This window comes from Coniophora puteana (assembly GCF_000271625.1).
Source record: "Coniophora puteana RWD-64-598 SS2 unplaced genomic scaffold CONPUscaffold_6, whole genome shotgun sequence".
Taxonomy (NCBI): Eukaryota; Fungi; Basidiomycota; class Agaricomycetes; order Boletales; family Coniophoraceae; genus Coniophora; species Coniophora puteana.
The window spans coordinates 148,411-170,531 of record NW_006913058.1 but is presented as its reverse complement, the minus strand read 5'-3'; the positions used below and the strand labels follow the sequence as shown (position 1 = coordinate 170,531).

At 52.6% G+C, this 22,121-nt stretch overlaps 7 protein-coding genes across 7 annotated transcripts; 4 read left to right on the top strand and 3 right to left on the bottom strand.

Moving 5' to 3' along the window:
• The first annotated feature begins 42 nt into the window (after nucleotides 1-42).
• Nucleotides 43-3,831, top strand: CONPUDRAFT_165172 (uncharacterized protein). Its single transcript, XM_007770196.1, has 7 exons — nucleotides 43-136; nucleotides 222-396; nucleotides 463-813; nucleotides 873-1,088; nucleotides 1,141-1,313; nucleotides 1,366-1,782; nucleotides 2,094-3,831. Exons 4-7 carry the CDS (start codon nucleotides 912-914, stop codon nucleotides 2,932-2,934), a joined length of 1,608 nt encoding a protein of 535 aa, XP_007768386.1. The 5' UTR covers nucleotides 43-136; nucleotides 222-396; nucleotides 463-813; nucleotides 873-911; the 3' UTR covers nucleotides 2,935-3,831.
• Nucleotides 3,832-4,070: 239 nt separating this feature from the next.
• On the bottom strand, nucleotides 4,071-5,395 carry CONPUDRAFT_103951 (uncharacterized protein). Its single transcript, XM_007770195.1, has 5 exons — nucleotides 5,281-5,395; nucleotides 4,940-5,220; nucleotides 4,800-4,878; nucleotides 4,414-4,742; nucleotides 4,071-4,318 (listed from the first exon to the last, which is right to left on the bottom strand). Exons 1-5 carry the CDS (start codon nucleotides 5,351-5,353, stop codon nucleotides 4,130-4,132), a joined length of 951 nt encoding a protein of 316 aa, XP_007768385.1. The 5' UTR covers nucleotides 5,354-5,395; the 3' UTR covers nucleotides 4,071-4,129.
• Nucleotides 5,396-5,737: 342 nt separating this feature from the next.
• Nucleotides 5,738-6,961, bottom strand: CONPUDRAFT_153469 (uncharacterized protein; the record flags this gene model as incomplete). The annotated part of the gene is made up of 5 exons (XM_007770194.1): nucleotides 5,738-5,878; nucleotides 5,961-6,301; nucleotides 6,364-6,442; nucleotides 6,538-6,818; nucleotides 6,892-6,961. The coding sequence occupies 5 exons, from the start codon at nucleotides 6,959-6,961 to the stop codon at nucleotides 5,738-5,740; spliced, it is 912 nt and encodes a 303-aa protein (XP_007768384.1).
• Nucleotides 6,962-7,066: 105 nt separating this feature from the next.
• Nucleotides 7,067-7,648, top strand: CONPUDRAFT_82046 (uncharacterized protein). Its single transcript, XM_007770193.1, has 2 exons — nucleotides 7,067-7,519; nucleotides 7,582-7,648. Exon 1 carries the CDS (start codon nucleotides 7,133-7,135, stop codon nucleotides 7,358-7,360), a length of 228 nt encoding a protein of 75 aa, XP_007768383.1. The 5' UTR covers nucleotides 7,067-7,132; the 3' UTR covers nucleotides 7,361-7,519; nucleotides 7,582-7,648.
• A 75-nt stretch (nucleotides 7,649-7,723) lies between these two features.
• CONPUDRAFT_89999 (uncharacterized protein) lies at nucleotides 7,724-8,928 on the top strand (the record flags this gene model as incomplete). The annotated part of the gene is made up of 6 exons (XM_007770192.1): nucleotides 7,724-7,750; nucleotides 7,861-7,962; nucleotides 8,017-8,057; nucleotides 8,110-8,132; nucleotides 8,186-8,334; nucleotides 8,386-8,928. 6 exons carry the CDS (start codon nucleotides 7,724-7,726, stop codon nucleotides 8,926-8,928), a joined length of 885 nt encoding a protein of 294 aa, XP_007768382.1.
• Nucleotides 8,929-9,735: 807 nt separating this feature from the next.
• CONPUDRAFT_165167 (uncharacterized protein) lies at nucleotides 9,736-13,664 on the top strand. The gene is made up of 4 exons (XM_007770191.1): nucleotides 9,736-9,869; nucleotides 10,061-10,316; nucleotides 10,470-11,451; nucleotides 11,509-13,664. Exons 1-4 carry the CDS (start codon nucleotides 9,825-9,827, stop codon nucleotides 13,568-13,570), a joined length of 3,345 nt encoding a protein of 1,114 aa, XP_007768381.1. The 5' UTR covers nucleotides 9,736-9,824; the 3' UTR covers nucleotides 13,571-13,664.
• A 6-nt stretch (nucleotides 13,665-13,670) lies between these two features.
• CONPUDRAFT_82045 (pre-mRNA-processing-splicing factor) lies at nucleotides 13,671-22,016 on the bottom strand. The gene is made up of 24 exons (XM_007770190.1): nucleotides 21,802-22,016; nucleotides 20,365-21,750; nucleotides 20,055-20,312; nucleotides 19,842-20,002; nucleotides 19,488-19,790; nucleotides 19,214-19,441; nucleotides 19,084-19,160; nucleotides 18,963-19,031; nucleotides 18,780-18,910; nucleotides 18,656-18,724; nucleotides 18,389-18,605; nucleotides 17,673-18,335; nucleotides 16,377-17,611; nucleotides 16,205-16,324; nucleotides 15,879-16,149; nucleotides 15,754-15,831; nucleotides 15,505-15,702; nucleotides 15,338-15,450; nucleotides 15,245-15,284; nucleotides 14,986-15,191; nucleotides 14,767-14,930; nucleotides 14,674-14,717; nucleotides 14,044-14,621; nucleotides 13,671-13,992 (listed from the first exon to the last, which is right to left on the bottom strand). Exons 1-24 carry the CDS (start codon nucleotides 22,000-22,002, stop codon nucleotides 13,732-13,734), a joined length of 7,071 nt encoding a protein of 2,356 aa, XP_007768380.1. The 5' UTR covers nucleotides 22,003-22,016; the 3' UTR covers nucleotides 13,671-13,731.
• Nucleotides 22,017-22,121: the final 105 nt, after the last annotated feature.

The window sequence follows — 22,121 nt, the reverse complement described above, 5'->3', positions numbered from 1 at the left end:
AGTTATCCTTACCCCACACAGGCCAGGCAGGGCCCAAGACCTGATATCACCTAGTTTGTCCGGCTTGTCAACAATTACGTTGCCGAGGCCACGACCCTTGAGCAGAGATACATAATTCAACCATGGTATGATCTAGGTATTCCCAATCACACCAGTGTTCACGGGCGCGCGCCCATGGAGAAACAATATCTCAACACCAGTTCCTCCTCTTTTTCCTCTAGTGAGCTCCCTCAGCTCGCACACGGGCGCTCAGATGTCCGGCCACGGAAGAAAAACAAAGTCGCCAAGTGGGTGCAGGTGGTTGCCGGTGCTGTCGTAGATTCCTGGCTGCTCGTCAGTTCCGCCAACCACGCGCCCGGAACCGTCGTTCCTGCACAAGGAGCGGGCTCGTCAAAGGTATGCCTCGTACTCATGAAGTCTAGTCTACCGTGCTCAACCCCGTGCTGACTTCTATTCTTCTAGCACCCTCACTGTGAGCACGATGTGCCGGCGGCCAAGCCCGCGCCCTCAGACGGTGTTGTCCACGAGTGCGTCACTGGAGAGGACTGGGTGCCCTATGAGCCCAGTCGCAGAGATCAGTTCCCAAGCCATGCTCGGACGGCGTTCTGTCTTCCTGTCGAAGATGCCGAGGCACTGTACCTCTTCAGTCGGGGTTCACAGCAAGCGGGAACCGTTCAAGTTGTGAACTCAGACAAACCAGGCAGCTCAGCGGAGGTGATCGTGACCGTCGGGTACTACACCCAGTTCGCGCTTGATCATGCGACTGTCTGCCATCTAGAGAGGGCGCAAAATGAGCGTGGCATCGGCATCCTGGTTAGTATCCCAAACTAAACGCTAATTCAGTGTTCTGATGATCGTCGACCGTTGATCAGACGCCGAAATGGTGGCCCAGTCAGCAGGACAAACACAACATGTTGCAATTCCATGTGAAGGTCATCCTTCCAACGAGCAAGGATAACGATGTGTTGCAGGTGAAAAGATTTGAGACAGACATGCCTCTCTACGTGCACACATTCGGCGACCTCGCTGAATTCGCAGCCTTCCGCCACATGTCCCTCAAAACAGCTTACGCTCCAATTACCGTCGAGGTACGTATCTGGCTGTGATGCGTTCAAAGGCGTCAACTAAAACTCCGGTTAGTCCATCTATGTTGATGAGGGCTACATGCAGACTTCCAATGCGTCAATCAATGGAGTTTTTGGCGCCTCGAATTCCCTTAAACTTCGCTCTGCAAATGGACCTATCACCGCTGTTGTTGACCTCCTGAATCAAGGGTCTGAACCAACCATTCTTGACATCGAGACAAGCAACAGGTAAATCGCTATTATGTAGCGATCATCGAGTATAGCTGACGGGAATTTGCAGCCCCATCAACTGTGCCGTATCATTAGCTGCCTCCGACAATGGCCCAGGTGCTGGCGGGACGTTTGACGTTCGGACGATCACCAGCAATTCGCCTCTCAAACTCAGCTTCAAGTCCTCACCAACAGGAGCCAAGCTGCAGACGATAGCGCGGACGTCCAATTCTCGGGCAACCATCGCCATGCACCCCGAGTTTGAAGGCTCGTTCCAGGCTGAAACATCGCGCTTTGGGCAAACTGATTTGGAGATGTTGAATTTGGCGGATCCAATTGGCAAAGGCAGAAAGAGAATATTTCAAGACGTACGGAAAGAAAAAGGGTCCGCCCGTGGTTCCGTCTTCTGGCAACGCGAAACGGTCGATGATTATGATGTCAGACGACGAGGTGGAGTGGAGGTCAAGACGTCCAACGGGCCGATCAGGTTACTCCTCTAGTAGTTGGCCGCGCCTCTAGCACGACAGATCCATTTTCATTCAAGTTACAAGGTGCTTTCGTTCTATTTTCATTCCATGTGTATACTAGGCCCTTGCATCCGAACTTGACGCATTTGTGCTCAACATGAACGCTTGCTTCAAGCCACACTCCTGCTCGGCGTTACGACACGTACATTACATGAGCCATGCGTATTTTCCGATCTAATCAGATCAGCTCGCTCAATCATTCTGATATATTTGGGGGAATCCATCCGTGCGTGTCCTTCCTGACGTCCGTCCCACTTGAACACTACCATAGCACACCCAACAACCAAGAAGCCAAGCGAGAAAGAATGAGCTACATCAACGCATACAGGCCTCCCTCAGACACCATACCCGAAAAGGAGCTATACGGTCCATCACCATATGACCTCAACTTCGTGGTCCCAGTCCCGGACGTGCTCTCGACCGGCAAGGTCAAGCTTGTCCCGTTCGTGCCTCGCAAACATGCTGCACGGTTCATGTCACGCGTCGAGGGCCACGCTGACTTCTTCAAGTACATGCCTCTCAACCTCGAGACGCTGCACGACTGGCTCTTCTTCGTCGAGAAAATCATGCGCCGTGACGAGGGCAACATCCTCTTTGCCGTGTTCGACACGAGCGGGCTCCGCCCCGAGCTCGTTGAGCAGGATAAAGATCTTGGCGTCCCCGGCGGCGCACTGGCAGGCGCTATCGGGCTCGCGTACACGGATCCGCACAATCTGACGTCCGAGATCGGGCCCGTGATCGTGCTCCCGCAGTTCAGGCGGACGCACGTCAGCTCTCACGAGGTTGGTGCCATCTTGCGCTGGGGGCTGGAGCGGTCGTCGGTGTCAGACGACCCTACGGAGGGAGGGCTGGAGCTGCGGCGCATCGCATGGCAGGCGGGGCCAGAAAACGCTGCGTCCAATGGGCTCGCGAAGAAAATGGGGTTCAAGTTTGAGGGCATTGGAAAGTGGGCATGGGTGATACCAACGCCGAAACCAGGTTTCAAGAAAATAGGGAAGAGGGCGAGGGAGGGCGACTCGAGGATGGGAAGGGATACGATGCGTTGGGCAGTGTGCTGGGATGATTGGGAGGACGGCGGTAGGAAGTTGCTGGACGAGTTGCTGAGCAAATAGGTTGTGGTCTGGATACCTTATGCTCATACCACATACCGCAAAAGATAGCGTTTTGCTGCTCATGCTGAACGGGTGGACGGGAACTGGAGCAGATAAGCACTTTGCAGGGAAGACTGGACAGCGAAGACATGACACGCCTAACGAGAGTTGCTCCCCTTCTTCAGCAGAAGCATTTGATGACCACTCTGCTTCTCCTGAGTACCGTCTTTTGGTGCAGCGTACGAGTCCGGTATGAACGTCTCGCTCTCGATAGTGAGCCCAGCCTCTCCTACCCACTCGCGGAACTTGTCAATGTGTGGATGTGACCAGCGCATTTTGACGTGCTCAGGCGCATCAAGCCAACCAGCCTTCTCTGCGAAAGGAAGCTCTTCCTTCCCAACCACTAGGAGAGCCACCCCATCATCGCGCAACCACCTTCGTACGGCGCGAAGAGCTTTCGGCTGCTCGTCGATGGGTAAGTGAATGAACGTCCAGAGTGAGATGATCCCGTGGTATGCACCGTCAGACGGTATCCACTCTAGAGCTGACGATGCTCTGGAGCTCGATGACTCAGAGGCATTGGCGAGGTCGCAGATGTCTGCTTGGTGGAATGAAGCTCTTGGATCACTGACGATGGATTGTGCTCGTTCAACTTGCTTTCCGCTAATGTCGACACCGGTAACATTATGCCCTTTCTCGACGAGGTCCTGGCAAACAGGGATTCCGCATCCGCATCCCAGATCGAGGAAGCTTAGATTTTGAACGTCAGGTAGTAGGATAAACAGTCGGCCAAGCAAATGATCATAGCGTCGTCGGACATCTGGTGTGGCCTCATCCCCTCTGTAGAGTTCGGAGAGTTCGTCGTAACCTCTGCGGACGATATCTTGCTGGGTTGCGTCCTTGGTCATCGTGGTTGAGGTGATTCGGGTCGTGGTGATGCTGTGGTGATCGATTGATCTGGGGTGCTCCATTAGGCTGTAATATCGATCGTATCTCGCCATTTACGCTGAATGCATGTCCTGCACTATGGAGAAACAATCCCCCGATCAGCAAGGTTAAGCCTTGGTGACGATTGAAAATAACGAAGCCAAGAAAGGGGGGAACTATCCACTCTTAGCACTGAAAACCCTTCGCTTGCTGGGCAGGAGCTTTAGTGACCAAGGTCAATATAATACACAACGTTCGTACAACCATAGAACAAACTGATAAATCTAGCTTACACCTGACTATGCAGCGTCCGCATATCCTCCAAGTTCAATTCCTGCTCTTGACATGTCATTAAGGTGTGGCCGGGAGTGGTGAGTCCTCCTGGTATCATCGTCGTCAGTGTCACATTTGACATAGCACTGCGCGACCACGCGCTGCCTTTGCATATTTTCAGAATAATCAGCATAGGAGACAGGACCTGGACAAAGCACCATCAGTTTCGGTCGACATTTCACATGCTTCAACTGTCGAGAAAGTGTCCTAGTTACGGAATACTAGAGGAGAAAGACTCACACAGGCGTTGGCCCATATGCCACTGAAAGTTCCTTCGACAGGACTGTTCGCCACAAGCAAGCCGATGTAGACCAGACTGACAGCGCTGAACGGGAGGGAGGACTCCACCATCACAGACATCACGCTGGTGTACGTCTTGATCGACTCTGCCGGCAGAATGTCGCGATATTGGCGGCACGTCAAGATCAGGCGGAGACAAATGGCACCAGTAATCAGAACATTGAAGACCGTCGTGAGCGCGATCCAGACGACGCCGTCGCGCAGCGCGGCCCCCTTGTAAATGGTGGTGTCAGGCGAAGCACTCTGAACAGTCATTAGAAGGGACATGACTGTTGCTCACATTTAGTCTACATCGCGGGGAGAGAAGCAGAAGTATATACACGCACCAAAGGAAGTCAGAGCGATGAGGAATGGAATCGAGACAATCCAAATGCTATAGCTCCAGACGAGGTAGCAGCGTTGAACCTAATGGCAAAAATATGAGTAAGCAAAGTAAATCGTCTCAACATATTGGATCACGACGCACCATGAGTCCGTTGTTCAGCGCGTCTGCGAGGATGATGCAGACAGAAGAAAAGGTGTGAAGCCAGTTAGATTGGCTCTCCATGAGAGATGCCAACGGCCCGCCGGGATTGTTCCTATCTTCAATCCATGCCTTTTCTGCGGTGTACAACGCGTCAACGGTCCCGACGGTCAAGCAAAACATGAGGCAGGTGCAATAGACGGAATAGAACAGTTTCGTTCTGCGAGCGCATCTTGTGGAGCGAAGCCTTGACAGAATTTGACCGTACACGCAAGCAGCCAGGACTGGAGCGTCAATATTCAATTAAACATGGGAAGTGCGAGGTCAAAAGGAAGAGGACCGACCGTAGAGACCTGAGCTAAGTGTGTTTCCTATATACAAAGACCTCTCGATCCCGAAGTTAACCGGCGAGGTCATTGAGCACGAACAATACGACCGCAGGTTGAGGGCAGGGAGGCATGCGGGTCTTGTGCAAGGAAGGAAGGGAAATACGAATTAATGTTGAGCGTTGATGTATGAACAATTGGGCTAGGTTCTTCCGAAATTCGTGATAGCCGTAGTAAATCATCACAGGAACATCGCTCGGCGAAGGGGATTATCGACGTTTATGTGCACTTTTTCGCGATTGGAGCTCACTTGACACTGTAGCGCGCCGAACTGACGCCGATTGAGGGCCCCGCTGTCAATACCTGTCAGCTTACCAAGAGTGACCTGATATTCGCCATCGTGTACTCTTTTGAATCCGAGGTTCGAGAGATAAGCTACACTCTATTGAGATGATACAATAATATTACACACATGCTAAGGGTAATGCGACGCGCCAGACTGCTCCAAGTCTAAAGAAATAGCCGTGGTCAGCTTCGATAAGTTCTCCTTCGTCGTGGGATCCGTCCACGCCGAACCGGAGGCGATGCGTAAAATGATGAGCTGAGGCGCCAAAACCTGATGATAACACCAAACATAATCGGGGTCAGCATCAACGCGACGCATAGGTTGATGATGGTTGCACAATCGCGGTACGTACGCAGAAGTTGGTCCATACAGCCCCGATAGCTATATCAACCGGGCTGTCGATACACTGGACGACTAGATACACGACGGTGACCACCGTGAACAGCAGCGACGACTCAACGATGATTGTTATCGACTTAGTGTACGGATGAAACGCGGCTTCGTGCTGCTGTGTTGGGAACATGCGCCGGAGCTGGCGGTAGCTCTGGAATATCCTGAAACAAATGGTCCCAGTCGTCACGACATTGAAAGCGGTAGTGAGCGCCATCCAGATGATGTCGTATTTGAGTGGCATGCCAGTGTACTCGGAAGCCCCTGGCATAGCGCTCGTCGTCGTCATCACGATGGAAATGGCTGGGAGGAGCCGCACTGAGGGTAAGTGGGAAGTGCGGAAGGAAAGATAATCCGGTCCTTACCAACGGCAGGCACAAAAAGAGCAAAGGGGAGAACGACAGCCCGGAGACTATGCCCCCAGATCAAATAACACCGATACATCTGCAGTCCCGCGAAGCGTCAGCCATGTAAATAGTACACCATCAACCACGCCATCCCCTTCGAAGAGAGGCTGGGATGAATAGAATGAAGCGTACCATTAGTCCATTGCTCATCGCATCTGCTAGCAGAGTTGCGACCGAGCTAATTGTAACATACCACTCGGTGACATTCTGCTGCAGATACGCTTCCGGCCCGCCGGACTGTCCTCGCTGGTCGATCCATGCAAACTGACCACGCAGTTCACTGGTAACGAGGGCGCAAGTCACGAAAAGCAGCATGATCCCACCAAAGACATTGTAGAATATTCGTGGGACACTTCGGCTTTTTGAGTTCTTTAGAGCGAGTACGGTCGCGAAGTACGCGTGCAGATTAAATCCTGTGAACCATAGTATGATGGTTGTTAGCTACAAAGGGCAAGTCACAATCAACAACATATAAAGTGCGCGCACCATATAGGATACAGCTAAGGGCGTTGCCCACGTACAGCGACCTTTCCTCGACCAGTTCAGCAGAGTCCATGAAGCAAGTCACTCACGGCTGAGGTCGGTTGGCAGAAACATCTGGCATTGCTGTCACCTTTGCACGCAATTTTATACCATACCTGCATTCAGGGGCGCATCGGGCGTATTTATCACGGGTCAGCAGGTTCCGAGATCCATCACATAGATGGGCAAGTCAAAATAGTTGATCATGTCGGAAAAGGTGTGGGTTCGACGACTTAAGTCATCGCCCTCATTGTCCAGAGGCCACGCGTCCGTTCAAGGTACAAGGAGCCATTGCTTGAGTGGCGTTGGAGGAGTGCTGAGCGCTGAGCAGCTGCTTAGCCTAGAGAGTTTTCAGTGTTCCGAGAAACAAGAACAGTCCATAACGTCACGGTCAGGGGCAGACGTAGCTCTGAAAGACGCAGCACAGGTGTGAAACGTTCTTGATGGCCCGGATACAAGGAGCATTATGGACAGGTGTCGGGATCAGCGCCAGGAACCGAAGTGGGATCGTTGCAGGATTATTGCCGCAACAGCAAACCAAGTACTCCCAGTTCCGCACGGTCCGGCCAACGGTGTGGTCTAGATGGACGCGCTTTTTGCAATGCGGCTGAATAAAACTAAAGTTTTCTGCATTTTTACGTCAAAGGGGCCTACCAGGATAATATGTCATCCGGAGCTCGCGCATTTTCTTTGCAAAGTACCAAGAGTCTCCCAAGTCGATCGCAGGACAGGTAGGTGCGCGTCGGCAGGATGAGCATCCCGAGAACGACGTCCATGATGTTTCTGCCGTCTGCCCATGGCAGCGCAGGCGGTACACCACCTGGCGTTCAGGCTGGCGCCAATATGGGCAGGAAGCCAAGTCACGTCGGCAAAAGCCGACCCTCTTCACAGAGCGACATGACTATGCTCGATGTCAACCGTGACACGGACCAGGACCTCCTTCGTCTCTTGGGCATTATACAAGAACTGTCCGAATCTCTGAATCAGAATAGGGCACTTTCTATCTCACTACACAATGTTGCCGATAATGTCAAGGTACGCGCAGAGGTCAGGTGGAAGCTGCTAACTTGTGCTGAGTGGTTTCTGTAGGCGCAAGCTGTTCACTCGCAAACGGGGTTTGTCCTCAGAAGGTGCGTCTCTCTGGCTCGAAGCTCGTATGGTATTGCTGACGTTCTTGCGCAGATTCAACCTTGATAAACCAAAAGGTACGCGTCGTCCCTGGCTTCCCGGGTGAACGTGATCTTAAACGCGCGTGTAGAGGAGTATGAGTCGGAACTGGAGCACATGAATGCGGCTTTGACATCGGAGAATATGAGTCTGCTACACGACAACAAGCAACTATTGTCCTTAATAAAGGAGTACGAACAAACCCTCGAGAACGTAATGAGCGCGTTTCGCACCCACGCTGTATGCTCAAACGTTTCATCCTTGTTCTCCTTGCTGATACTCTTCAACTAGCGGGATGTACAAGAACGAGAACTTGCGCTGATCAAGGAATACGAGCTCAAACTACTAGAACGCGAGTCGGAGAACGGCAAGCGAGATCTGGGGATCACCTCACAGCAATCTGCCGGCATTGCGCGGATATCACAGACGCTGCGCCTCCTCATGCGTGAACTCAACGGCGAAGGCGCATCACCGATCCCACAAACAGAAGAAGACTCGCCACTGGTGGCATTGACAGCATTAGACAACGATGACGACGATAGCGAAATGCACGAAGTCGACATCATGGATGACCACGCGCTCGAGCGGGAGTGCGAGCTCGCGCGGCTGGTCAAGGAGAACCTCATGCTCCGCCGGCTGTTGGGCGAGGATGTGCACGACGGGACGAGCCCGACTGTTCCGGAGATGCGCCACCCCGAGCCTGTACGGCCCTCGTCGAGCATGCTCGCGAGCCGGAAGCCGCCCCGCGGCGGCGCACCGTCGCCCATGGGCGGGCCAGGTTCGCATACGGCTTATATGGACCGCATGAAGCAGCTCATGCGTATGTCAGCATAAGTTACTCTTGGCGGCTATGATATACCCCTCCCATCCTGCCTTTTTATGCGGCCGGCGGCGGCGGCGAACTAGCTTACCCCGTGGTCAGTCATTGCTTTAACTTATATCAGACGGTGCATGCGATTTGGGGAAGAAGAAGCTGATTTGAGGGCCTTTTGGAACCACACAGGTGTGTGATCGTGATATGGGCGGGCATGAAACGGAAGGGACCGGGCGGTGAACTCGGAGCTGTTTTCGTGATATGCAGCTTATCTTGGTACACGAGGTTGCTGGACCCAGGATTGGTATTATTTGTGAAGGTCGGAGACCCGGTATCAATATTTCGATGCACATTGTCTCATTTTGTGAGTTTGTGCATTGGTGAAGCGAGGAGGGAGCAGAGGGCGACTATTACGACGACATGGATGGATGTACATACTTGTACAGCACTTAGTCGCTTTGGATTATTGCTGTTATTTCTGTTGGAAGGTTTGAAGCTCCTGAGGGTGTGCAGGTATAGTACATGATGATGGGGGATCATGATGAGGTCCATTATCGTCTCTTTCGCTTCCCACCACACCGCGAGGTCTCCGGTGCGAGAACGTGGCGGAGTCGGCATCGGTGCTGGTGTGTGGGGTTGACAAGCGCGAGAAAATTGTGAGACAAGCAGCTTGCTCGGCTAGAATGACATTTGGGGATGGCGAGGAGCGACATAAACATAACCCCGATCGTCGCGGTACAGGCGCGCATTATATGACAGACAGGTCGTGTTAGGAGCGTGTAGCTGCTGCCTTGAATACCCCATCAACGTTGCAACCCCTGCCTTGCATTTCCTTCCTTGTTTGTGCGCATATTGTTCAGTCCGGTTATATTCTAGGGCAAGTTGAGCCGTTTCCATCGTTAAAGGTTGATGTTAGATGGAGGAGACGGTATCAGATGTTGGGCAGAGGAACAGCTTCAAGGTTGGCCATCTTTTCCTGTTTCCTGTTTCCTGTTTCCGCGTGGGTGTGCATGTATGCAGCGTCTGCATCCCTATTCCTGGCCCCTCGGCCGTGGCCATGGGCAGGCGCTGCCAGCCACCGCCTTTGTGATGATACAAGTGTATACTCCTTTGTAACGAATTCTCATTCTTATATGCCCCCTTCTCGTCCAGCCCGCGGAGCTGCATAGCGTCAGCCAGACCCAGACGATGCCGACCAACCCAGAGTCTTTCCCTGCAGCCTTTCATCCCTACCGTTATTCCGCCTTGTCCGTACATCCCACAGACACTGTACCCGACGGCCACGCCAAGACACGCGATTCATGGCTCTCAGACAGGGCTCGCAGGTCCTCCGTACCAGCTAGTCCGGCCAAGCGCACAAAGGGCAAGGAGCCTGCAATCCACCATGCAGACGAGTCATTCGCTTACGGTAAGTAAGCATATATGCATCATTTGTTCATCTTGCCTTTCCCGTCCGAAGTTCGCCTCCTCGAGGTAGAAACAAACACCTTGTCAACCGGGGCGTCCTTAAATCCGCTCCTTTCTCAAGCTCATGCCAATGACACCTTGTATGCAAAAACAGATGCCGACACGCTTGTGTCCAAACGCTACAACCCTCCCTCTTCCTTCACCACACGGGATTCCAACCGTGACAGCCTCCCCCATCACCCTAGGAAAGTTCGGAACAGCCTTTTCGTTGCTGCTGACGCTTTTACCGCCAAGTTCGGCAAGAAGCAGCATAACCAGTCGCCTGTCCCGCGACCCGCTCCACCCCAGGTTCTCCCGGATGTCATAGAGATCAGTGCTCTCCGTCGGGACGAAGAACTTGAGAGGGAACGCTTACGAGACGCAGCCGCACAATCTCTTGGTCTCGGACCCGAACTTCTACACGACTCGCCACCGAAGGACAGCTTCAGCGACGACGAGAGTGAGATGAACAACCACGAAGGCCTGCCCATGTTACCACATTCTGTCAATGGCGACCCAATCACCCCCACCGAACCAACGCACAGCTCTGGTTTCTCGAGCAACGGCCACAGACCCACGTCGATGACTCATCCATATCCCGGGTCTCTCACGCAGCTGGGAGCTGCCTCTGCGGCTACGGTCGCTCCTGTGCCAGCTTTCCCTAGCACGGTGTCTGCTCTAGAGGGCAACATTCAACTTCGCTTGACTTTGCCAAAGTTCTACCCACCTTCTTCTCTACTCAGCTTTGCGCTCGCGAAACAATGGAAGACACGCCATATGATATTCTCAACGCCCTCGCCCTCATCGCGAAATACGGGATCAGGCATCTCGTATCTTCATTTATTCAAGTCCTCGTCGCCCGACGAAAAGGAACTAGAGCGGTTAGCTATCAATGACGACAGTGTAATATATATTTCAGAAGAGGACGTCGGGGGACGCGGAAATGTTGTCAAGATTGGTGGTGTTGAGTCCGGTTCGGTGAAGAAGGAGATCAACTTGGAAGAGAACGGGAGGACAATGTGGTTCGTGCAGATCAAGGATGCCACGGAGGCCCAGAAGTGGATTACCTCAATCAAGGGAGCCGTCCTTGCTCAGAGGTAACTCTCTCTGTTCCCCATCCACCTGTGGCGGTATGTTGACGTTATATACGATAGAACCATCCGAGCAGGGCTTGCACATAACCATGCCGCCGGAGGCAGCGGACCCAAAGGAGACATGGACGTTATGCTCTCCATGCACCTCCAAGGGATGGTCTCTCCTACAAACAAGCGACAGTCCGTTGAGTCTGATGCGACAAGGTCGCAAACTCCAGACAAACCCATGAATTTTCCTGCGGTTGGCCACGCCCCATCCTCATCACACTCATCTCGAACACTGTCTTTGGCGTCAAAGGGTAGCGGTGTCTCCGTGCTGAAGGGCATGTTCTCCCATGGTCGGCCTCGTTCGCGTGCGTCGTCAGTACGCACGACGTCGATCGATACAGCTCATGGGTCGGCGGAGGACTCATTCACAAGTGTAGGCAACAACCTGCTCTCGATGCTTCGTCCCAACACTGTCGGTGATGCCTCCATGTCTCCTACACGACCGGGCACCTTTCCTGGTCCAGGCCCTTCACACTTCAGAGATTTCTCAGAGGCGTCGAGGCCCACGGTTCTCTCCGACCTGAAGATTGTTTCTAACACGGAGTTCAGTCCGTCTCCGGTTGAGCCAGAACATCATACTGAAGTCAGTTCACTCCCCGCTGGATCGGTTTCCCTCCAACCCCCTCCAAGGAAGAAATTCTTCCCCCCTTCTGCTTCCGACGCACCGCAGTCACTATCTCCTTTATACTCGCAAAGTAACGGTAACCAAAGTGTTGCGGGCAGCTTTGGCGTCCAGTCGCTGTTGTCTGTGGACAGCCCCCGGGCTGGCTCGCATCTTACCGTCACCAACTATCGGGAGCGGTCTTCCTCAATACAGTCCATATCTACCTCTGGTACAGGCGAAAGCGACGGGAACTCTAAATCAAGACGTTGGTCAAGACAAAGCAGCACGCTTCCCAAGCGTCTGACTCCTCCGAGCGGTCCTGTACCTCCGCCACCAGCGGGGCCACACAGCAGGTCTAGCTCCATACCCGCCAGCGATGAATCAAGCCCCAATACTTCGCCCGGCCCCCAGCTTACTATGGCTTTGTCACCTAATTTCTGGAAGCGAGCGTCCGCGTCTTCTGCACAGAGCGGAGAGACTGCGAGCACGTCTAATTCTCGATCTCCCATATCTCCCCCCGGATCCACGAAACGCCGCTCGATGCCTCCCCCACGGCCCGCTCCGAACTTTGCGCCGCCCCCGGCACCAATGCAAAATGGCGAAGTGTCGTCCCCTGCCTCCCCTACCGAGCACCCTCCTCCGCACAAGAGCCTGCGTTCCACAGTGGCCCAGCGTGCTCTACGGCTCTCTCTCTCGGCACCCAAACCCCCGCCGGACTCCTCGTTACCCCCGCGCCCGGACGAGCAAGATCAGCTGCCATACGCGCATGACCGCCGAGACTCTAGTACCCCGCACCACCCCCTGTATTCGATACCCGCCTCTCCAGTACCTGAGGGCGCCGTTCCGTCCTTCATAGCCTCATCGAGCAACGATAACGGCGGCCGCCCTTCCTCAGTGGGCTCTGGCTCTGCATCCGCATCGTCCACACGCAGCATATCCATCAAGCAGCGCCTGCGCAACCTTAGCGCCCCTGCTTCGCCCCCTTCCCATACGCTGCCTCCAGAACCCGCCAATGCCAGCCCCGCGAGCCCCACGACGAAATCGTTCACGAAGGCGCCAACGCCAACGCCCCCGCCACCAACGTCTGTACCGCCCACGCCTGGACCTTACGACCCCGAACCCCAGTCGCCGAGCCCGTCGATTGGGGAACGCATCACGAACATGCAGAACGATCCCAACTTCCTGCAAATGCTCACGCCTACTATACCCTCGGCCACGCCCCCGCCTGCTGTACCGCCACGAAGTCCAAATAGGCCCTCCCTCCTCCCCGAACGCCTCTCGAGTTCGCCAGAAATCACCTCGTTGTCTCCTCCACCCCGCCGAGGATCCAGGCAGATATCCGTAATAGAGAAGCCTGCCGACAAGGGCCAGCCGGCGCCAGTCGATGCCTCGGATGTAGGTGGGGAGAGCAAGCTTACCGGCTTATCCAAGGGTGGATCCGTTGTCTCTCTGGGATTTGTCTCCGTCTAATCTAGTTGTTGTCATTGTTGCATCTCTTGTTGTGCCCCCTTGCTTTTGCTTTCGACACTATCGCTAGCTTTCAATTGTATTATAACCATCATGGATTTGTGAATAATATCGTGCAAACTACAGTACAGTGCGAACAAACATAAAAGATGCGTGAGACTACATTATGCAAAGCTATTTTCAACATCGGCACTATCGTCACCCTGCTCCATGCTGGCAAATGAAAGGAAAGCAGCTGGCCGGTGTTCTTCGGCCCAGAAAAGAATAGGCGTATCCAGCGTCATGGAATAAGCCAGGTTGGAAGACCACATTTGAGTGAGCCCGATGCCGTAATTCCAGACTTTGCCTTCTGGTACCAGCGTCATGCCCAAGATACGGTCAGAGAGCAACAGCTGCACCCGCTCTGACATGTTGGGGTTGAAGCCCTGGAGAAAACTATTAGTCAAGGACCATGACTTGATATCAAATAAGCTTACCGGTGGGTTGGAAGAGTTGTCCACGTTCTTCCTACCCCATTCGAAACCGGGAACTGTCAACGAGTGCGCGGACATCGACACGGAACCTGGAGTGAACGAAGCCGTGATACAGATTGAAGACGAGCCCCATTCTGGGTGGTCTGCCATCAACTTCGCCTGAGTCGTTACATCTGTCGGCGACAGGTGCGAGAGCTCCAGGGCTTGGGTCTTGATCCATCCAAGGGGCTCAAGATCCTTCAGGAGGATGTCATCACGGGGCAGCTGAGCTGGCAGCTCAACGCTATTGTTGCTTCCACGCTGAGGAGCCCATGCGACAGCCTTGATTTCCTTGACTTGCTTGTTGTCTGGAGGAGACACACCGTACAAGAACGCCGCAACTTGTGTACGAAGATCAGCAGCAGTGACAAAGGCGCGAAGGATGTTCTTGGGAAGAACATAGGTATAGGACGCCGCATCGTCCTTGACATCATCATTCGAAACGTAGATGTGTTGCAGACGCAGAGGGAGATTGCTCGCCGAAATGGCCCGAACGCGCCAATCTGACTTGCTGCTGAACACTTGCTGCTCATAGTTCGTAGCTGCATGAAACGTTAGTAAGATATCAAATACGGTCTGAACGCTGGAACGCACTCGTAACGGTCTGGATGGTGTCTCCGTGCACGTTGGTGGTTTGACTGTAAACCGGTGTAAAGATATTGTCATATGAAATTAATGGGGACTTACGTCTGAACTGCGGTAACCTGGCTTTGAGCCTCGGTGCTCTTCTCTAACTCAGCCATCTGTTGGCGCTGTACGGAAGGCGCTGCGATCTCCTGACCGAGGATGATGTCACGAATTTCACTCGCTGTTAGCGAGGCAATGTTGACGCTGTTTCGCTTGCCGAAGTCCTAAAAAGATGTGACACCATTAGATGGAACTAAACTCCACGCTTAGTGAACTTACGGCTAAGATAAGGTCCTTCATAGCAACCTCAACCTTGATCCACTCATCGTCGCTGAGAGTAGGCCAGACGAAATGAGGCTCCGTGATTGTCGACTTGTCAGGATGCAGGATGATCTTGGCCTTCTCATTGTTGACGTGCAGACCACGGAGCAACAGAATAAGACGAGAGAATGCAGTATAACTCGAGATGGACTTGAGCCAGTCGTCTGCGAAACCGCCGATAAGCATCAATGACTAAGTGAAAATGAAAGTCACGTACCGTACAAGCTGAATAGCACCATCTGGGGTTGCGTCGCACGCTGTGGAGGCCATATAAGTCAAGGTGAGCATGAAGAGGAATGAAGATCATTACCAAGATGAGATCACCAAACTTCTCCATCTTCATGCAAGCCTGGAATGGCAGCTGGAGCTCACTTCCCTTGATGACGATGTTAGGGAAGTCAAGTAAATGGACCTCGAGAGGGTCTGGTAGGCAAAATAAGCGGCCGATAGCGGAGTAGAGTCAGCGAGCAAACGCACCAAGCATTCCCTTGCGCGTCACGATAACTTGCTTCGGCTGTTCTTCAACGGGCAGAGACCGAACCAGGGCGGCAACCTCTTCAGCCGTCTTCCACTTCGCCAGCTGCCCGAGACGCTTTTGGCCGGCCCAGACACTAGTGTGAATGATCTTCAGGAAAAGTTGACCCGAGCGAGGGTTGAAGATGAAAATAGCGCCATCTATACCAAGGGTCAATGTCGAAGTCACAAAGGGGGAGGTGAAGAACTTACTGATAGGCTTGGTGGTCAAATTACCTTCAAACGTCTTGTGGATGGTAACACGGTAGACGTTCGTGTCATCGACGAACCCTGAAAAGAGTTGTAAGCTAAATCCAGGACTAAACTCGGAGACCTACATATGATCTGGTTAGAGAAGAGCTCCGAGTAGTTCTGACTGTTCAGGTATGGCTCCGTCGGTTCGGATGAGTAGAGCTGGAGACCCTTGCGAATACGCTCGCGTAAAACGTGGCAAGCTGGGTTGGCCTTCACAACCTTAGACATCGCCTGTTGAATCAAGGGCTTCATGCCAGGGAACCAGTTGCCGTAGGCAGACCAAAGGTTGTAAGCCAAGTCCATGCCAATCATGACACCAGTTGGTGAAGGGTATATACTCATAGAGTCCGACACCTATTCACAATTCCGTCAGTAAGCTAGCAGATGAGTCTTGCGTGCAGGAACTCACATAGTCCAAGAACTTGGCCCTGGTGTAACGCTCAATGTCGTGAGAGTCGAAGTCACCCCAGCGGAGCTGAACGTCAATCCAGTACTTGTTGCTTGTCGTGCCGTCAAGCACATCCTTGTTCTATATGGCCTGTTATTTATAATATCCCTATATTGAGGTGTTTAACACTTACGTCGGTGACAAGGGACGGGCGAGAGATGTTCCACTTGTAAGCAGAGAAAAGAAGGATATCCGCACAGGAAGAATTCATCTTGTAACTCTTTCGAGGGTGAATCGTCTCCTTCTGTACCGTCTCAATCTGAAGTGGTTCCAGCTCCTGATCGAAGACTTGACACAAGTCCATGACAACACTTTCGTGTATCTTCTGCCACAAGTGAGCACGGAATATTTGGATCAAACTGATCTTCAAGGTCGGGATTTTGCCATGCATGAAGATACCGGTCAAATCAAGCTGGACTTGGAAACCAACGTAGACATTGGCACGATTGATCGTAGGACTCCACCAGAGCGTGAAGCGACGGTTGGGAATCTGGTTCAAACCGGAACGTTGGGCATTCGTCAGCTTCTTATACCGCATAGACTCTTCGAAGCCAGATGCTTTCTCCCAGAACAGACCCTCCCAAGTGGGGAAGTATGTACCCTTGAAGAGAGTGTGCTCGAGAATGCCTTCAACACCACCAAGTGCTGCGATGACATCGACACGGTAGTTGTTCAGCTGCCACAACTTTCCGTCGTGCCGTTGAGAAGTCCACCAGAATGGGTTGTGTTTCAACAACTGGTACTGCTTCCAGTCGGTGCGGACACGCCAGCCACGGTCGTAAGCCAATGTATGCCTATCCTTCTGGAAGAGCGTGTTGATACGAGGAATGCCGCGATCCCAGCTGTCTTCGAGATCCTCCAGCGTCAAACGCCGGTTTTGTGCGTTAGCCTCCTTACGCTTCATGGAGTACTCGGACCATACACGTGCAGAGTCCATGAACTCCGCCTCCCAAGGCTGCAGGTAGCGGTACAGGTTGGGAATGAGCTGGTCCTCCTCATGAGACATACCTGCTCGGAAGTGAGTGACTCCAACATCTGTCTGTTTCGACCAACGGAGGTCACTCTGAGGAATGAGAACGTGGCCCATGGACAGCATGCCGAGACCACCCAGTTCCTTCGGAGTGTAGAACACGACTGGAGGGAAACGAGACGGCATCTTGGAGTTGAGACCGATTTTGACACGAGTCTGGATCTTGTTCTCAGCCTTGACGAGGGAGTCAAGCAACTCGTTCGTGTGGATGACGGCTTCACGGTAGTAAGTCATCAAGCCAATGAGGGCGGTGTTCCACTTATTCACGATCTTAGAGAACGTGGTGGACCCAGAACTCATCAAGACTTGACGGATACGATTGTTGAACTGCTGCACGCCTATAAGATAGTCTTGGTAAGAACAAAGGGAAATGTCAACGGCGAAGTAATTTGCACTTGCCTTCATCGGAGACACGAAGGAACGCCTGAGCGGTCCGCTCCTTCGTTTGTTCGTTCGTCAAGTTCCAAACAGCATCCTTCAACGAGAATTGCTCTCCACCCATAGTGCGGATCTTCGGCAAGATTCGAATCTCGAAACCGCACATCGAGAAGAGGAGCTGAGGGTTCTCTTTGGAGTAGACGCTCACGAAAGTGTCTTCCCACTCGATCGTGGTAAGTGACCTTGGTAAGCTCTGCTTGACATTCCAGAACACTGCACGTCCCAAATTGACATCGTGCTTGATAAGACGCATTCTGCAATCTCGTGGCCAGCAGCGTTTGTTGTTGTACCCAATGACATTGTTGTTTGTCGGATCAGGATTTGCGCTGAGGTACCGTTGGATGAGGTCTCTCGCCTCGTCGGCAGAGAAGCGGAACAGGATATGCAACCTGTCGACGTAGCGCGAGTACAGGCGAATAGGATGGCGGGTTTCAGTCGCCGAGTCCCGGTACTGCAAGAAGTTGTTAGGAGACTGAGGTGGGCCGGCCATTTCACTAGCTCGTTTGAGACCAAGAACAAGAAGATCAAGGACGAGGCCATAGTATTGGAAGACGAAGGCCGAGAACTGCAAGCCTCGAATTAAACCAAACGCGTTCGTGTGTGCCATATCTTTGTACGTCAAGACTATTCACAGATCCAGTTAGCTAAGCATAAACCAAAGGGCCGCTTCCACATACCAGTGTTGTTCTTAGCAGTGATATAATCAGCTAAATTGTGGTCGAGAATTAACCGCAAGAGACGATTGAGGAGCGTGAGATCTATCTTCTCGTAGACTTTAGAGAACACTGTCTCCATCATGACGTTGCACTCCCCCTCGCTGGTCTCCCAGATGTCCGTTAAGTTGTTGATGCCTTGGCACCACTTGTAGACAAGAAGGGGAGGAGGCTCGGTATCCTGACGAATTATAAGTATAAATGAAAAAGTGAAGGTAAAAGCAGTCTTACAGCTGGCTTAATCCATGCAGGGAAAAGCCCACGTTTGTCCGCCTCAAAGAACAAGAATTGGTCCAGATACTGTAACAATCAATAAGAAAACATCCTCAGAGTAATGACTAGATGGTTCACTTACCGCGTCAGTGATCTTCTCAACAGGCTCAATATCGTAGCAAGGAATGAGCTTGTCGTAGGTGTCAAAGAACTCAATGCCAGCCTCTTTGAAGGCACGCTGGGTGAGCAGCAAACGCTTGATTCGCGACAAACCTGTAATGCAGGTGAAAACTCTGCGACAAACGCTAAGCGGTGGGGAACGTACATTCATGTGGATTATCGTAGGCTTGTTCAATCAAAGCCAACTCCTCACGCTGTGATTGGTTGAGACGACCTGAAAAGATATTAGGGTTGCTCCATCAATGGTTAAATATATTGGAAGATACCTTTCACTGAGTAAGCCTCCTTCAGCTTCTCCAGTGCCAGAACAAGCAATTTCGTGTCATGCTTGTACGACAAAGGACTACGAAATCATTTAGCTACAGCGAGGCAATCAAAACAGTGGGATAAACGTACGGGAAAGGAATGGGAGCAAATTTACGGCTCTCAAGCCAGTGGACGGTCGCCGTGTAGACTGCTACAGCCTCCTCGGCACTGATGTACGGACCATCCTTAAGATAACCATGTTGACGTTCTTGCTCAGCTTTCAAGTACAACCGGGTGAGACGGCCAAGATTCTTCTTGACGACAGCCTTGTCAACTGTGGCACCACGACGGATACGCTCACGGTTGTAATGGGCAACACTGACGGAAGTCAACACTAGAGTGAACCGCAGAGTTGAGAACTTACGAGCACCACCAGTCAGCCTTGCTCTTGATGTACCTCAAGATGATGTTCTCAATGGCAGTTGGCATGCCAGGTACCTTCCAAGGAATATTGGCCTTCCAGCATCGCCATGCCTCAGACAAGTGCTGCAGGATTGTCTTAGCCTTGTTCTGTTTAATCGACTCCGGCATCATGTCAAGGATATCATGCATGACTGCAGCGCGCAGCTCGAGGTCATAGTGTGATTCGACACGCTGCTTCGTCACCGTCTTGGCGACACCCTTGCTATTACGACCTTCGAATTGACGAGCCAACAAGTTCCCGAGCCTATGTAGTGACATGAGATCATGGCTAGGAGAATACTGGAAAAGTACTCACCATCTCTCTAGAAGAGGGACAATGCCCCTCATGAAAAACAGCCACACTCTCCAACCTGGAGCCCAGAAACCACAACCAGGGCCCTTGCCAACCGGCCCTGTGTTAAACCGGTAGTAAATGAGGTGTTTGAGGTCCTTGGTCATCCTGACTTGACGCATGAGCTAGATAACCGACCTATTAGCATGGAAGTAGAGGTAAACACTGACTACTGACCTTGTACTTGTAACGGTACATGCCCGTGAGAGCACCGATATGCGCGAAGATATACTGCAAAGCATCGGCAAGCTGGAACGCGTCCACATTCCCAAGTCTGAACTGAACGTGTGCATCGACAACAAGCTTCGTCAACCGCAGGATCTCACGGCACAAATGGAAAGCATTTCCGAAGCGGGACTTCTTGCGCTCTTTCGTGGTGAGGGTCTTGACGGGCTTCAAATTCATATTGTAGTCCAAGTGCAGGTAGTTCAGGTTCTAAAAGCCAATATTAATGAGATGTACAAGAAGCGTGGCCGTTATCGCATACCTTGCGGTGGATCAGCAAATTCAGCATGTTGTAACCTTGGCGGCAAACTTGCAAGCCAGCCTCAACCCAGTCCAGTTTCGTCGTCTGGAAAAACTTCGTAGCCTTCAGCTGTCGGAACAGGTTCTTCTTCGTCATGGCCTTGTCAGGACGGGTCTTCAACTCGTTCAAGACGAAACACTTGAGGAGCTTCTGGTACGACACCCGGACCTTGACGGGCTGCCCAGGCGGGCAGTGCTCAAGGTACCAGTTCTTGACCAACGGAATGTCCTGTGCGCGTCTCATGCGACCAGATCGACGGTTGTACGGTTCGGGGGCCCACCAAAGGGCGATACCATCAGCCGTCAGATCGTTCTCCAAAGGCTTGTCATCGAGGAATGGCTGTACTTCTTCAGAAAGCTCGAATTCATTGTCATCTGCACCATTTGGCCCGAAAATCGCATCCTCATGCGAAATAAGGGGCAAGTTCTTTGCAGTGGCACCACGAAGAGAAATGGGGTTGATGAGGGGGTCAAAGTAGAAGGCGGGGAGATTTGGATCGTCGGTACGAATGTAAACGTTCTTCGGGGTGTGGTAAGGGGAAATATGAACGGAGCGCGGAAGAGAGTTGTAGAGGTGGGGGAAGGCGACCTTGTACTCCGTCCGGATCTGTTGACGGATGATGACCTTGTTGATGTCATTGAACTCATTCCAGTCCTCGTCGAAAGTATCCATGTCACGATACAGAGGCTCAAACTTGGGGCCTCCGGGGATAGCCATGTTCAGTGCCTTGGCTGAGAAAAACGACTTCTTGTCGAAGAGATAGCTGGAGTTGTCGTCTGATCTATCTGAGAGGAGGGTGCGCCCCAAACGGTAAAGGTTGGCCATCACAGGGAGAGTAAGGGACCAGTACTTGTACGATGGGCCGTTAACAGAGGGTGTGTCGATCAAGGGCTTAGCATCGTAGAACCAATTAATGATGGCCTCGTCCTCCTCCGTATCCAAATCTAGTGAGATAGGCTCAAGGGGTTCAACGTCCAAAACGTTGTCACCGTAGTCCAACGGCGGCTCCTCATCGTCGAAGGGAGGGAAGCGCATACGCTTGAAATGGCGACGATCTCGCTTTTCTCTCCGCATGGCTAACCACATTGTACTCCACTGCGCATGATATACGGGTTCAATGACACGAGGAATTTCGTTGACGAACGTGATAGCGCCCGTGATGTGGTACAGGACAGGAACCTCGCGTACTTGCTCCCACGGGTAGGGAATGTTCTCGAGGAGCTTCATAACGGCGTGTGGTACGTACTTGAGCGCACCAAGGTGGACGCGCTTGTCGTTGCGGAATTTTCGGTTACTCATGTCTCCATGGTCCTTTATGATTTTACGGACGTGTTCGGGGGGGAGGTCCTATAGTAACTATGAGCCACCGCGTCAAGAGTGTGGATCAGTACAACTCACCTGTTTGCCCATATCCACATATCCACCTTTTCTCTTCTCGCCATAGCGCTTCTTCTGCATTTGCACCCACTTTTGCGACTTCTGCGCAAGTACTTCTGGACGAATGCGCGAGCTTGACGCTTCCCCCATGCCCGGGGGTGGCTGCATCCCGGGTGGCGGGGGCGGCATGCCTGGAGGGGGAGGAACGTAGGGCGCGCTCATCGTCGACAGTGACGGCGACGGTGAAAGGTTGGTGCTTACTCAGGGCGTGTCTTGCCTTCTTTCTCATTATTTTCAGGATCCGACGCGCGCTGGCTTCCAATGTCGGAGTTCAAACTCCG